This window comes from Triticum aestivum, chromosome 1B (assembly GCF_018294505.1).
Source record: "Triticum aestivum cultivar Chinese Spring chromosome 1B, IWGSC CS RefSeq v2.1, whole genome shotgun sequence".
In the NCBI taxonomy this organism is placed as follows: Eukaryota; Viridiplantae; Streptophyta; class Magnoliopsida; order Poales; family Poaceae; genus Triticum; species Triticum aestivum.
This window is the reverse complement of record NC_057795.1, coordinates 459,430,224-459,443,884: the sequence shown is the minus strand read 5'-3', so window position 1 is coordinate 459,443,884 and position 13,661 is coordinate 459,430,224. Positions and strand designations below refer to the sequence as shown.

At 45.8% G+C, this 13,661-nt stretch overlaps 2 protein-coding genes and 1 long non-coding RNA gene across 7 annotated transcripts; all 3 read left to right on the top strand.

Annotated features, from left to right (window-relative positions):
* Positions 1–311: 311 nt before the first annotated feature.
* LOC123131618 (uncharacterized) lies at positions 312–4,232 on the top strand. 5 transcript variants are annotated; one of them, XM_044551291.1, is made up of 4 exons: positions 318–604; positions 683–904; positions 1,362–1,495; positions 1,754–4,232. In XM_044551291.1, exons 1-3 carry the CDS (start codon positions 393–395, stop codon positions 1,480–1,482), a joined length of 555 nt encoding a protein of 184 aa, XP_044407226.1. In that variant the 5' UTR covers positions 318–392; the 3' UTR covers positions 1,483–1,495; positions 1,754–4,232. The 5 variants fall into 5 exon arrangements, 4 of the variants coding, with proteins under 4 accessions (XP_044407230.1, XP_044407234.1, XP_044407226.1 ...); XR_006464225.1 differs by having other exon boundaries at positions 320–604; positions 1,362–1,594; XM_044551295.1 differs by having other exon boundaries at positions 312–604; positions 1,428–4,232.
* Positions 4,233–5,346: 1,114 nt separating this feature from the next.
* On the top strand, positions 5,347–7,149 carry LOC123092646 (uncharacterized). The gene is made up of 3 exons (XR_006444785.1): positions 5,347–5,773; positions 6,358–6,827; positions 6,918–7,149. It is a non-coding gene; the product is annotated as an uncharacterized lncRNA (long non-coding RNA).
* Positions 7,150–10,138: 2,989 nt separating this feature from the next.
* LOC123131609 (isoamylase 2, chloroplastic) lies at positions 10,139–12,767 on the top strand. The gene has a single exon (XM_044551272.1). It carries the CDS (start codon positions 10,287–10,289, stop codon positions 12,651–12,653), a length of 2,367 nt encoding a protein of 788 aa, XP_044407207.1. The 5' UTR covers positions 10,139–10,286; the 3' UTR covers positions 12,654–12,767.
* Positions 12,768–13,661: the final 894 nt, after the last annotated feature.

Sequence of the window (13,661 nt, the reverse complement as noted above, 5' to 3'; positions counted from 1 at the left end):
AGAACCCTAGACCTGATGTTCTTGTACATAAGCTCTCTTATTTCCAGCTTGTGCTCAAACTCTTCATCGACATGCCTGAAACGTCGCATTTGTAGTCTTAAATTTTCTGTTTCAATTGATCAAAGTGCTTCAGTGAGAATAAAGTGCTTGATTGCTTGTTTGTGTTACAATTGATCAAGGCATATACTTCGCAAGAGTAGCTATAGAGCGGACGAGCTCGCGCGCACCTGTTTTGTGGACCAATGGTACACGGTCACGTGGGAGTCGGCAGTTATGACGGATGGAAATACTCGTTCGTATACGCAGTGGGAATAGTGCATGTAAGGTAGTGGGCCCGTACGATCTGCTCGACGGAGTTAGGCATTGCCGTGACGGCAGGCCATCAGTACAGGATGCGGCTGCCCCCGTACCGGCGTGGCCAAATGGCGTCGCAACAGGAAAAAGGAATCTGCCTACCCGGCTCGACCTCTCGGGCATCTGCTACTCTCGGACAGATTCCCTCTTCCCTCGGGTGCTTTGCTCTGCGCGGCAGAGAGATCGAACCAGTGGCGGCGGCACAGGCGCTGGGAGATGCATTCGAGTTCCTATCAGATCTGGTTAACAGGTAAGGTTTTTGCCCCCGCTGTAGATTGTAGTGATTTTGCGGCATGCACCTCAGTAGCGTTATCCGGTTGGAGGACAGATTCCCTCTTCCCACGTTGGGTGGTGAATACACGCGGCCGGCGCAGCCGGTTGCAGATCCGGTGGACGCAGTAGCCGAGTCCAGCATTGCTGATGTTGGTGATGCCTCGCCGGCGCGGCAGCCAGACCTGAACGACGCTTGCGCGTCCAGCAACTTGTTCGCACCGGATTCAAAACAGTCAATGTGCAGGGACGACCCGCAGGCACCGTTCTGGACGAAGAGGTAAATCACGCCTAAATTATCCCCTGACTGTATTATTGGCACCGTTGTGGTGCAGACGCTCAAGTGATATTGCCACTCCTTAGAAAGAGATATTACTGAAAAAGGCGAAACTGTCATGCGTGCTGGGGTGTTGGAAGGATGCGTTCTCCAGTGTTAAAGTCAATGTGGTACTATATGTGACAGCAACGATCTAATTGATGCTGGGTCCATGTTGGGTGGGCACTTGTTGAACGGCCACCATGCGCCGGTAGAGTGTGCACCCTATAGAAAACAATCAGGGGATATGCAGAGAAGACTGGAACTGTTAAAGCGCCTGAAGTCGGCAGGAGCTCGGTTCATTAAGTGAAGAGACTACTACAATATGTACTCCTAGGAAATTGCATTTGAAATCAAGTAGTAATGTGACCTCTGATTTACGGATCAGCTGCTGAAGATAATTAATATCCTACCTTTTCAGGTGTTTTATCATAATTGCCACACGCATGTCAAGTCATATACTCGTGCCGCCGTTTTGTGTGCACAGGGAGAACATCACTACCGACTCCGTCAGTGTGAGGCCTACTTCAAGTCAACTGTAAAAGGCGCCCAACAGTGAGTGCCCTTCCGCCTCGCTTCGGTCCTCGACGGTGTGTGCTTGCATTTTTTTTTCTGAAAGGGAAAATGCATTCAAGGGATGAGGGCATACCACAGGTTGGTTTATAGTAGGCGCGTTTGGCTATGTTTGGCTGTGACATGGTCTTTCTTTTGTGTTCCTTGATCTAGTGACTATTGTTATGTCGTTTATAGCAAGAGCATTTACCAGCATGGAGATGATCTTTTCTAAATAATGCATGTTTCCTTATGTGCAAGATATGGTGGCATCTCCATTCAACATCTTCAAGGTCCATTGGTTATCGTGCCACAACTGTGTCATACGTTTAGTAATTTCAAATTATTTTCACTATTGAACCGGGGTAAGATCTGCTTGTACCAAACCCGGCCCAGCAAAGAAAATTTATTAGGTTGGCGAGATTTTTTTTTTTTGAGGAATGAGGGCTCTATAAATTAAACATGTGAAACTGCATTTCGTGGGATTTCCTTTATGACATGCTTAGTGCTCTTGCCGGCACGCCCTTGCGGTTGTCCTCGCGGTCACCACGATGAAGGTTTCTGGGCGCCAACCGTAGCCTCCCAGTGTGTGCGCAGTTGAAGGCTTGGTTGGGTGCGCGTGGCATCATCTGCGTCGGCCTCCCGCTATGCAATAACAGAGATAAGCCTGGTGTTGCTTTGCATTTGGTGGATATTATTGGATCCGACTTAGGATTTGTTTTTGTGTATTTGCATGTGGACTATCCCAAAAAAATCTATGAAACGTGGAAGGGTGAGGTTAAGTTTGCGTGTAAATCTCAATCAGAAGTACATATTCAGTGATATTCATTACATGATAATAATCGGGGTTTTTTTTCGAAGAATGACAGTAATGTTTCATTGAGCCATGCAGCAAACAGAGCAACCTCGATGATTCAGGTGTGTAGAACCTGAACCGCTCACCGGCGTTCTGTCCACGGCTTAGGTGACTACGTTACTGCCGCAGTACGGGCATGTGAGAATGGCTAGAGCGACAATATCTTGGGCCTGGTTTGCTTTCGGCATCTCATACGACTAGAAGTGGCCGTTCCGAGTCCCCATGTATGCATATGATGTTTGCGGACGCGACGCCAGGGCTTAGGGCCAATTCTTTTGGACGGCTTAAAAAATAAGCTACCTCTCCCTAGCTTAAAAAATAAACCGGTCCCAAAAAAATTTGAGGCTTTTAAATTAGTTATCCCATAACTAGTTCAAAAGCCCCAATGAATAATGGATACGGCTTATGAGAAAAGCTGGGGAGGAGGCGGCTTATTTTTTAAGCCGCCAAAAGAACTGGCAGGCGCCGCAGCCGTGGCCGCCAGGGAATGTTTGTTCCCCTCGTCTTCGGCTGCCATCTTGGCACTAAGAGGTCATGGGACCTCGCATCTTCAAGAGTTGTACGTTTTTCGTCATCGTCTATTGATCATCGTTTTTGTAAGAATAAATTTGCTTTTGTTCTTTTGGCGGTGCCATGATATTATAGAGTTTTCTGTTCTCACGGATCCGACTCTTCAGATCTGGTGAATTTACATTGGTGTGACCATTTTTTTTGTTGGTTTGATTCTTTGTGAAGTTGAAATCTTTCATCGACATCGTGGTGAAGATATTGTGATTCGACGGCCTGCACTTTTTTAGGGAATCATCCCAGCCTCAAGAAACGTCTACTTTGCATATTCGACGGGCTTGACTAGAGAACCCTTTCCTCCTCCACAAGAAACGTCTCCTTCCTCCTCCCGTCGGCGCCGCCGTAGATCCGCCCCGCCTCCGATGGCCTTTGGCCTATGGAGGTGCGGAGGATCTCGGCCCCCCGCCGGCGGGAGGGACCCCGTTCTTGTTTTTGCTAGGTTGAACGTCTTGGTTGGGGCTGTTTGGCGGCGGCGATGTCCCTCCGTAGCAATAATGTCTCCCACGTCCTATCTCCGCCCCGATGGTGCGAATAGCGTTGTCGGAGGATGTGTGGAGGTGTGTCTCCGTCGGATCTCATGGGATTCGGTCGGTGCTGGTCTTCGGTGGATCTCTTTGGATCCAGTTTTTGTTTGTCTTCGTTCGTGTGGTTCCAGGTTTGATCTTTCCAATCTACAACTCTCTTCATCGGCGATGGTTGCTGCTCCGGTGTGTTGGTCCTTTGGGGCCTTAGCACGACGACTTCCCGACTGTCTACTACAACAAGGTTTGCCCGGCTCCGGTGATGGAGGGGTGATGACGGCGGCGCGCCTTCGGCTCGCTCCAGTGCTTGTAGTCGTCGCTAGGTGGTTCATAGACCTAGTTGTAATTTTTATTACCTCTTGTGTTCTCTGTACTGCCATGATTGATGAATAGATTGGAAATTTCTCTCGCAAAAAAAATAAAGGCTTTTCATCTTTTTGGATGGACGACTCAAGGCGTTTTCAAAAACTATTATTGATAATGTTCGTGTGGGTGAAATAGTGACAAGCACGTTGCTTCGGTCCAATTGCAGTCTTTTTACCGAAGTCTTTGAAGCATTTTTCCTAGCAGAGCTTGATACCGTGAAGGTGTTTTCAAGAGATTTTATTATAGTTCTTAGTCATAATAGTTATTTTGTATTTTGTTAGATTTTAGATATGAATCAGTGTATATAAAATTACATGTGTTTCTCAAAAAAAAGTGGCTGTTCCAGGAATTCAAGTTTGTGATGTCATTTAAACTTGTGATGTCAAACACATATATATTGACAAACTTTATACTACCATCTTTTGCACAAGTTTTATTTGTAGTCAAAGTTTTGCCGTAATATTGTGTGGTTTCGGCAGACTAAGGGTTCGTCGTTAAAATGGAGAACTGGTTCGTTCACAAAAAAAAAGGAGAACTGATTTAGGAGGGATATGCGGGCGTGATAGGATTCGCTAAATGAGTGGTCAGTTTCAAAAAAAAAAAGAGGGGTCACGTGTGTGCCTCATCTACAGCTGCCGGCATGCACGTGTCGGCCATTACGCACCGGCTTGCGTGCAAGGCGTACCATTGAACAGATGGGTCCAGGTCATCGACGCCGCTTGTGGGACAAACGGCCGCCCGCTATTCACCTGTGTCCGACCGACTCCTATACGGCCCAAAATATAGGATTTTCAAACAAACTATACACCGACAATACCAGACGCAGCCCATATCCCCTTGAAAACGAGCGGCAAGCGATTCCGGGACCAGGCGAGCTCGTCCGCTCCTGTCAATTTCCGTATACTTCGCACTGTATAAAATATGGCCTTAAATATGCAAAGCAAAACAATACAGAAAACAAGTTTCACGAGATATGAGTTGCACATGCACTCGATGCATGCCATGTGCCCACTAATCTACACTACTATTAAACAAGAGAACTTCATGAGGGCGAACGAAAACTCTGCCTCTAGAAACAACCCACGCCCACCTGAGCCAAAATCTCCTGCCTCTGCCGTTCCTATCGCCCCTCCCTTCGCCGCCGACGCTGCTCTAGGGAGGATCGACCCCCGCCTCCGCCGTTCCCCACCCCTTCCCCCTCTCTTATCCGCCGCTACCATAGGATGCCGCCGGGCGAAGCTCGGCCTGGTCGGTAGCGGCGGGTCCCTCTCCTCCCTCGGGCGGCGGCGGCGGCGGTGCGAGACACAGCGAGCTCGTCCTGCGCCGGCGATGGCGGGGTCCCTTTCCTTCCTCGGGCAGCAGCGGCGGCGCAGGACACAGCGGGCTCGGCCTGCGCCGGTGACAGGCGGGATCCTCTCCTCCCTCAAGCAGCGACGGCGGCGCGGCACGCAATTGGCGGCCACGGATGCAACGCTAGGTGCGGGGCGTGGCGGCTGTTGTGGCACAGGCGCGCGACGGTGCCGTGGCGGCTGCCGTGCCCGACGCTCTGGACTGGAGGCAGAGCGGTGCCGTCACCTGGCCAAGGACCAGGGCAGCTTTCCGAGTGGTGGAACGTCTTCGTACAGCGCAGGTGAGGTCGCGTTTCCTCTGCGTTGTACATTTGGATCCCGGATTGTACGGGGATAACCGCGATGTTGTCGCCAATCTCACATCTTGTTTCTTCAAATTGTGTTCTTTGAAATTTGAAGTGTGCATCTGTGAATGATAGTTCCTACAGCGCAGTGTGGTTAGGGGCGACCAAAAGGTATCGGGATGTACTGGTTGACAAGGTTTGGTCTACTTTGATTCCGATATAGGCCTCTCTTTCTTCAATCATTTACTGTTGCTTTCTTCTCATTGCTTTGGCAGATTTCACAACTCGCAAGTTCCTGTGCCCAAATGTTGATTTCAAACCTCAGATCCACAAGATTGGTAAGAAGTGCAATATTCTTTCTGCACACCTGCCTTGAGGAAGTAACAAAATAATTTGTGTCATGTTTAACTCGGTTGTTTGTGTTTACATAGGAGCTGAGTTCCAACTCTACCAGTAAAACAAAATTAAGTGGGAGGGGCTGAAACTCTTTTGCGTGTAAATGTTTAACTGAATGGTTTAAGATGGTCTAAAACTCTTTAGCTTGCAACTATTTAACGAAATTATTTTTAAGTGGGCTATCACAGTGACACCATACCTTGAGTACCACTTAGTACATATGAAAAGTAGATTGTGATAATTGACCTTTCATGGTCGGATTTCAGGCAATCATGATATTTTATTTTGCAGTTTTAATAATTCTGACTGGAGGGGTATTTCGTGACTTGTGAGTGTCAGGTTCGATGCATAAAAAATCGTGGTCTATTTGTTATGTGCCATTCTGCGAAAGAATGGTCCTCATTATGCATTTTTCCCCTTTCATTTGAGTTAGTAAAGTGGTTTCTGCAAGACCAATATAATCTGATAATGTTATTGCAATGCCATTGAAATTTTTCCGTGCTCATCAAACTCTTTGACCTTGCAGACTATAAAATATAAATTTCATTACTGGATTATTAAGTGGTTCAGAAGATTGGTTTCTTTTGCAAGCAGAGGATTTCCCACACTGTATGGACCAGAAATTGAACGTATTATTGATGTCTTTGTTACACGATCTATCACCACTCCGACATCCGTGCCACGTCGGGAACTCCTCTGCTACATCCTCCTCTCCTGATTTTGTAGATGACTAACCTACCATTTCAATCTGTGAAATATTGCTGAATTTTGTAAACTGTCAAATCATGGTACTTACAACCAATGGAAACCATAGAATTGATGTTCATGAAAGTGGACCAATTACTGTATTGAGGAAATGTACCATGTAATATTTAGAGACTTTCATATGAGAATGCTTTGCGCTGCTAGGTGTTGATGATCTTTGTATATTTCAATGGGCCTTTGCGAAGGATCTTCACATTAAAGGATCCTCCTATTCTCAAGATTATTCAGGCGGTAAGCTTTGAGATTGATTTCTTTTTTGTTTCCCTTTCATTTTGGAGAAAGCAACTGACTGTCTGCTATATGGTTTCCTTTTTGTTTCAGAGCAAGCAACTGGCTTTATCTCTCAAGCAATTTACTCATATGTGTGATTGGAAAGATGACTGACATTTGATCTACGACACTACTAACTGAAGACGATTTTATGTTATGAGACTTTGGCCTGATTTCAGAGATGTACTAAATTCTGAAGTTTGTTGTATGACAGTACTATCTGACAAGTACATTTGTTCACACTTACTTGAGTGTACCCCATGTGTCAATTTGTGGTCTGTGATTTTAATGTGTGTTTTTCCTGTTGTTGTCATTATCCTCGACAGATAATTCAAATGGTCGATTCATGGCTTGTTACAATAGATGATTTTCTGAATCTAATGTATTCTTTTGCTGTTGTCGTTAGGTTGTTAAGTCATCAAGCCCGACTACTGAGTATACATATTGTGTTCATCTTCCTTGCCTTTTTAGGAAAAAACATGTACCGAAGTCTAAAGGTAAGCTATTCTTTATTTACATTTTATTTGTTTCTTCCTGCTAACCCAGGCTCTAATTAGATGCAAGAGCTTGTGTAATGCTCATTTGAAGCTACAGGGGAATGCTCATTTACTCTTTTAACATAAATTGTTTGCTAGCCATAGCTGGTGTTAATTCTTTGCTGGATCTTATGTCAGTAGGGTGATCAATGTAATTGCCTGGAATCATTGGGTCTCCCTTTAATTCTGTCATCTTCTGTATAGTGGTATTAAATATATCTGTGATGAATTGGCAGGTAAATTTAGGTATCAAATATAATCTTATCATTGGTAAATGCTGCTTATCATTTGTGCTTCTTCACTGTATCCCACCAGATAATACACGATGTATTTCTTTCAACGTAATGATGATATTAAAACCTTTGCCGTTTCTATACGTAAGCTAAACCATTGGTGTTGTATTGTTCTTTGGTTCTTATATGTTGTTCTCATTAAATGATAACATGGTAGGAGAGGAGATGATTCATTGTTGAGTCACTACTGCATATGGCATGTTATCAGTTAATGGGTTAACTGATAACATGATAGGACTACTGATTTTATGATCATCGCATTTATTTTACCCATTCTACAATTTCAGTTAGTTATTGTAAAGCGTTTTTAATTTACGTAAAGATACAAATTGCTGTAGTCATAAGTCAACTTATATTTCCTTTCATACAAGTTGTATGTCCTTCGAAGTGACCTTTTGATTATGTGCAAACTCATCTCGGAAAGAGTCGGAAATCAGTTCGATAAAAAGGGTGGTAATCATGGCTGGACACTCGATTCTTCACGTATTTGTTGGATCACAAGCATGTCTCACATTTGAAAATACAATTTGATTGGCATGCCAACATTTTGTATCCCTTTGATTTATTTTTTCAAGACTTGTTTCAATAATATACCATGTGAACTCACTTATAATTGTTTGAGACGTGCGTTGCACGTACATGCTAACTAGTGTTAAAAGGTACTCCCTCCGTTCGGAATTACTTGCCTCGGAAATGGATGTATCTAGAACTAAAATACATCTACATACATCCATTTCTACGACAAGTAATTCCGAACGGAGGGAGTAACTGATATCGTTGTAAGTCATAAAGATCAGGTTGGTTTCAAAGAACATATCTGGAGGCAGGTAGGTACTTGGAGAAGAGATAAAGTGTGAAGCCAAGAATACGCTAGTTTTTTAGTTTGGTCCACTAGCAATCAAGAAAGTAGGAACCAATATTATCTTTTTGGCGGGAGAAAGTAGAAATAATTCACATGGGGGAGCCATTCATGATGGAATGGCTAGACCGACCGCTTCTACAAAAGCTTCATGAACCTGGATACTAGGACGTACTCCCTCTGTAAAGAAATATAAGAGTATTTAGATCACTAATCTAAATACTCTTATATTTCTTTACAGAGGGAGTATTGCTTTGTGAGAGGTACTCATTCATTCACTTCATATTCCCTCTCTCTCAGTTTACAGGGCGTGCGCGTACCCTTAGATTGTCAATTTGACCAACCTAATACACGTCATATATTATAAAAAATATACCAATATAAACTTCAGATGTTCGATTTTCAAAAGGTATAATTTTTGCGTTATATAAATTATATTAGGGTGATAAAATTGGCAACCTAGGTATATGCGTATGACTTGTAAACTGAAACGGAGGGAGTACTAGATATTAGGTTTCAATGCTCCTGGACGTCGCCGTGTGCTTCATGGACATTTCTTTATTCCTACTGTTTGTTGTACTGTCGGTAATACTCCTATATTGAAAGTGTCGATTTTTTTCACTATCAACCTTTTTCATACGATGACACACATATCTCATCGTGAGCTCGCCGAGAGTGGATACGCGGGCCTCTTGCTCACATGTCACTCCGTGCATCTGAAACACGAACCAAAAAACCATACTGAAAATAAACCGAACTGAACTAATTTTACATTTTTATGATTTCTGGTTTCCGTATGGTATGAACTTTTTCATACCGATTTAAACTTTGGTTTTTATGGTATATACCAAAAACCGAACGGTTAACCAAATAAACCGAAGGAAAAAATAATTTTATATTTCTTGAGATGAACAACCATACAAGTTGTCATTTTTCTTGTACATGAGTCAAACCCATTACTAAGCACATATTTTTTTCTTGTAACATAGTCATTCCTTTGTTTTTAAAATGCTAAGCACGTCCATAACCATCAACAGATGAATCAATGCATGCATATATACTTATATATATAGTTATATACTATTTGTGTAAAATAGTATGGATTTTGAGTCATAAATTTGCAAATTATTATTACATCATTTTTAAATTTACGTCAACTTTGATTATTATGGTATATACCGAAATAATTTGATATATACCAAAATCAAACCATATTTCAATTTTATAAAATATTTACCGAAGTATTAATATCATACAAACCGAAAAATCATATAAATCGAACTGTGTAAACCGAATAAATCAAATGCACAGAGTGACTCGCATGCAATGAGCTGTTCACCAGACAGCAGCAGTGGCTGGCATCACCAGCCGCGGTGCACCGCACGCACGCAAGATAACAAAAGCACGCAAGTCGCTTTTCCGAATTCCGATCCATCCAACCAGCAAAAAAGCAAAGCAAACGGCGGTGTGGGAGCGACGGCCACGCACGCAACGCAAGCAAGCGTCGTCGGACGCGAGCCGTCCGTTCCGATCCCGTGCCGGCGCTCCCGCCGCCGCCTCCCCCACCTCCACCTCCACGTGCTCCTCCTCTTCCAGCCCCCACCCCACTCCACGCCCCTAGTACCGCCCCACCCCCACTCGCTCAGTCCACAAGTAAACCCGCACAGTCCCCCATGCCCGCCCACTGCTCGACGCAATTCCCCGACGGCTGATCGCGCCGCGCTAGCCCCACATGGCCTCCCTCCTCGCGCCGCCCGCCTCCACGCGCGGCATCCTGCCGCCTCCCCGGCGGCCGGCCCTGACCCCCCGCGCCGCGCGCTCGTGCTACCGCTTCCGCACCGACGACGACGGCGTCGTGGACGTGGCCGTCGCCGCGGGGGAGGGCGGCGGGTACACGGTCGGCGTCGAGGTCCCGCCCCTGCCGGGCGCGCGCCGGCGGGAGGGCGGGCTGCTGCTCCGCCCCGCGGGCTCCGCCGAGGCCGTCCCGCTGGACGGCGCCTGCCCCGCGGTCGAGCTCTCGTTCCGCGCGCCCCCCGCGCCGTTCAGCCTCTCGTTCCTGCTCACGGACGGCGAGGGCGCCGAGATACGGACCCACCGCAGGACGCCCTTCCGCGTGCCGATCGGCGTCGGGCCGGGCAGCCCCGCGCCGCTCGGCCTGTCCCTCTCGGAGGGCGGGGCCGCCAACTTCGCCCTCTACAGCAGGAGCGCCAAGGGCGTCGTGCTCTGCCTGTACGGCGGCGGCGGCGGCGGCAAGCCCGCTCTGGAGATCGAGCTCGACCCCTACGTCAACCGGACGGGCAACGTCTGGCACGTCTCGCTGGAGAGCGTGGAGGGGTACGGCAGCTACGGCTTCCGCTGCGGGCTCTTCGGCATGGGCTACCCACTGTTGGATCCGTATGCCAAGGTGATCGGTGACCTGGTTGCTGCCAATTCTGTTCATGTGAAGGGGATCACTGCGCCGTCTATGAGCTGCCTCGGATCGTTGGCGAATCCACCGAGCTACAGTTGGGGCAGGGACGAGCAGCCACGCTTGCCATTGGAGAAGCTGGTGGTGTACCGGGCAAATGTGGCGTTGTTCACCAAGGACAAGTCGAGCGGGCTGCTGGACAATGTTGCCGGTACTTTCTCCGGGGTGGCTGCAAAGATACAGCACTTCAGGAGTCTCGGTGTCAATGCGGTTTTGCTGGAACCAGTGTTCCAATTCGATCAGGTGAAGGGCCCTTACTTCCCGTACCATTTCTTTTCACCAATGGCCTCGTATAGCGGTGACGGTTGCAGTGCTTCAGCAATCACGGCTATGAAGGATATGGTCAAGGCAATGCACAGAAATGGAATAGAGGTCCTCTTGGAGGTTGTTTTTACACATACTGCTGAAGGAGAAGCAGATGGTCAGATGATATCGATCAGTGGCATTGACAATTCCTCGTATTACATTACTGATGAGATTGCTGGGTGCAAATCGGTTATACTGAATTGCAATTCCCCAGTGACTCAGAATCTGATTTTGGACAGCCTCCGCCATTGGGTGATTGATTTCCATGTTGATGGGTTTTGCTTCATCAATGCCCCTTTCCTGGTCAGGGGTCCACGTGGTGAATATCTTTCTCGACCGCCCCTTCTTGAATCTATAGCTTTCGACCCGGTTCTTTCCAAGACAAAGATCATTGCAGATCCTTGGTCTCCACTCGACATATCTAACGTGCAATTTCCATTCCCTCACTGGAAAAGATGGTCTGAGATGAACACAAGGTTCTCCATTGATGTGCGCAATTTTTTGAAGGGAGAAGCTCTTATTGGTGCTCTTGCTACGCGTCTGTGTGGTAGCGGGGACCTATTTTCCAACAGAGGCCCGGCATTTTCTTTCAATTATGTATCCAGGAATTCAGGGCTTACTCTTGTTGATTTGGTGAGTTTCAGCAATGGGGATCTTGCTTCTGAGTCAAGCTGGAATTGTGGTGAAGAAGGACCGTCCGAGGACAGTGTAGTTCTTCAGAAGAGGCTAAGGCAGATAAGGAATTTCATATTTATTCTGTTTGTTTCACTTGGTATTCCTGTCCTGAACATGGGGGATGAATGCGGGCACTCCTCTGCTGGTTCGGCATCATACAAGGACAGAGTTCCTCTAAACTGGAAGGCCTTGAAGACCAGTTTTGTTAAGGAAGTTACTGGATTCATTTCATTTCTAGCTGCACTCAGGAGTCGGCGAGGTGACATTTTTCAGAGAAGAGAATTCCTCAAACTGGAAAACATAAGTTGGCATGGGAACAATCTATCTGAACCACGATGGGAAGATCCTACTAGCAAGTTCCTTTGCATGCACATAATCGCAGAAAATGATGTTAATACACCAGAGTTAACCAAAGGTAACTTGTACATATGTTTCAATGCAAATGAGGAACCAGCAAGTGCTACATTACCTGCTCCTGCAGAAGGATCTGTGTGGCTACGTTTGGTTGATACATCACTTGCGCTTCCAGGTTTCTTTACAACTGAGTCTAATCTGAAAGTACACAAAGTGCTAGGATATTCATCTTATGAAGTAAAAGCGCACAGTTGTGTTTTATTTGAATCAAAGAGGGATCTCCCCCAGTTTCTCTGATAAAGTAGTTAGTCTGTTGACGCCTACTTCCTACTTTCAGAGCTATGGCTGGAATAAGTTGATCTGTACTGTGGCTGAGAATGTTTATGATAATAAAATTTAGCATTTGTCCAATGGATGGTATATCTATTTCCATACTTCCTTTAGCCGTTGTTCTCAATATATATTTTCCAAGTTTTGAAGCTAACCAGTTGCAGGCTTGCAGCCATTTATACTCCAAGGGAGCACTCCGGTGCGCCTAATCACCTGGGCTACTTTTCTCCTTCTGCACCTTCGCCACGCCTCTGTTTGCCTCCTTTGATCCCTCACCGCCCTTACCTTTTTCCTCTTTTGGTCAACCCTTCTGTCCACTCCCTCCATCCGGGTTTATTAGTCCTCATTGTATTTTGGGTCAAAGTTTGACCAGATATTTGACTAGCAAAATATAAGTGATATGTCAAGAAAATTATATTGTTGGTTTTGTATTTGAAAGTAGTTTCCAATGGTACTCCTCCGTAAATAAATATAAGAGCGTTTAGAGCACTACTTTAGTGACCTAAACGCTCTTATATTTATTTACAGAGGGAGTACTATTTTGTTAAATACAACTTATGTTTTATTAGTTAAATGTATGTTCAAAATTTGATTCAAAATACAAGGGGACCAATAAACCTGGGCAGATGAAGTACTCGTCTTGCCCCCATGCATGTGGCCGCTGCTGCCCTTCTCTCTTTCACTCCTGACCTTTGTCTCTCTATCCCTACCACCAATGTGCCTGTACGGTGGCATACACACAGCCACAGCTGGAAGGGCAATTGGCGTTGGCATTCCCCTTGCTGCCGCTTCTCATTCCGAGTCCAACCTCTTAACGGTGGTGATGATTCTTGTAAAGAAATAGATTTTTTTTCTGCCTGACCCTTGTTTCTATAGTCCATTTCTTTTTATCCATTGATTGAAAGAGAATTAGGCTTTATCTTTGACGGTGTCATTGTTTCTTTCCCTACATTGCAGTCATGTCTGTCTACTCTA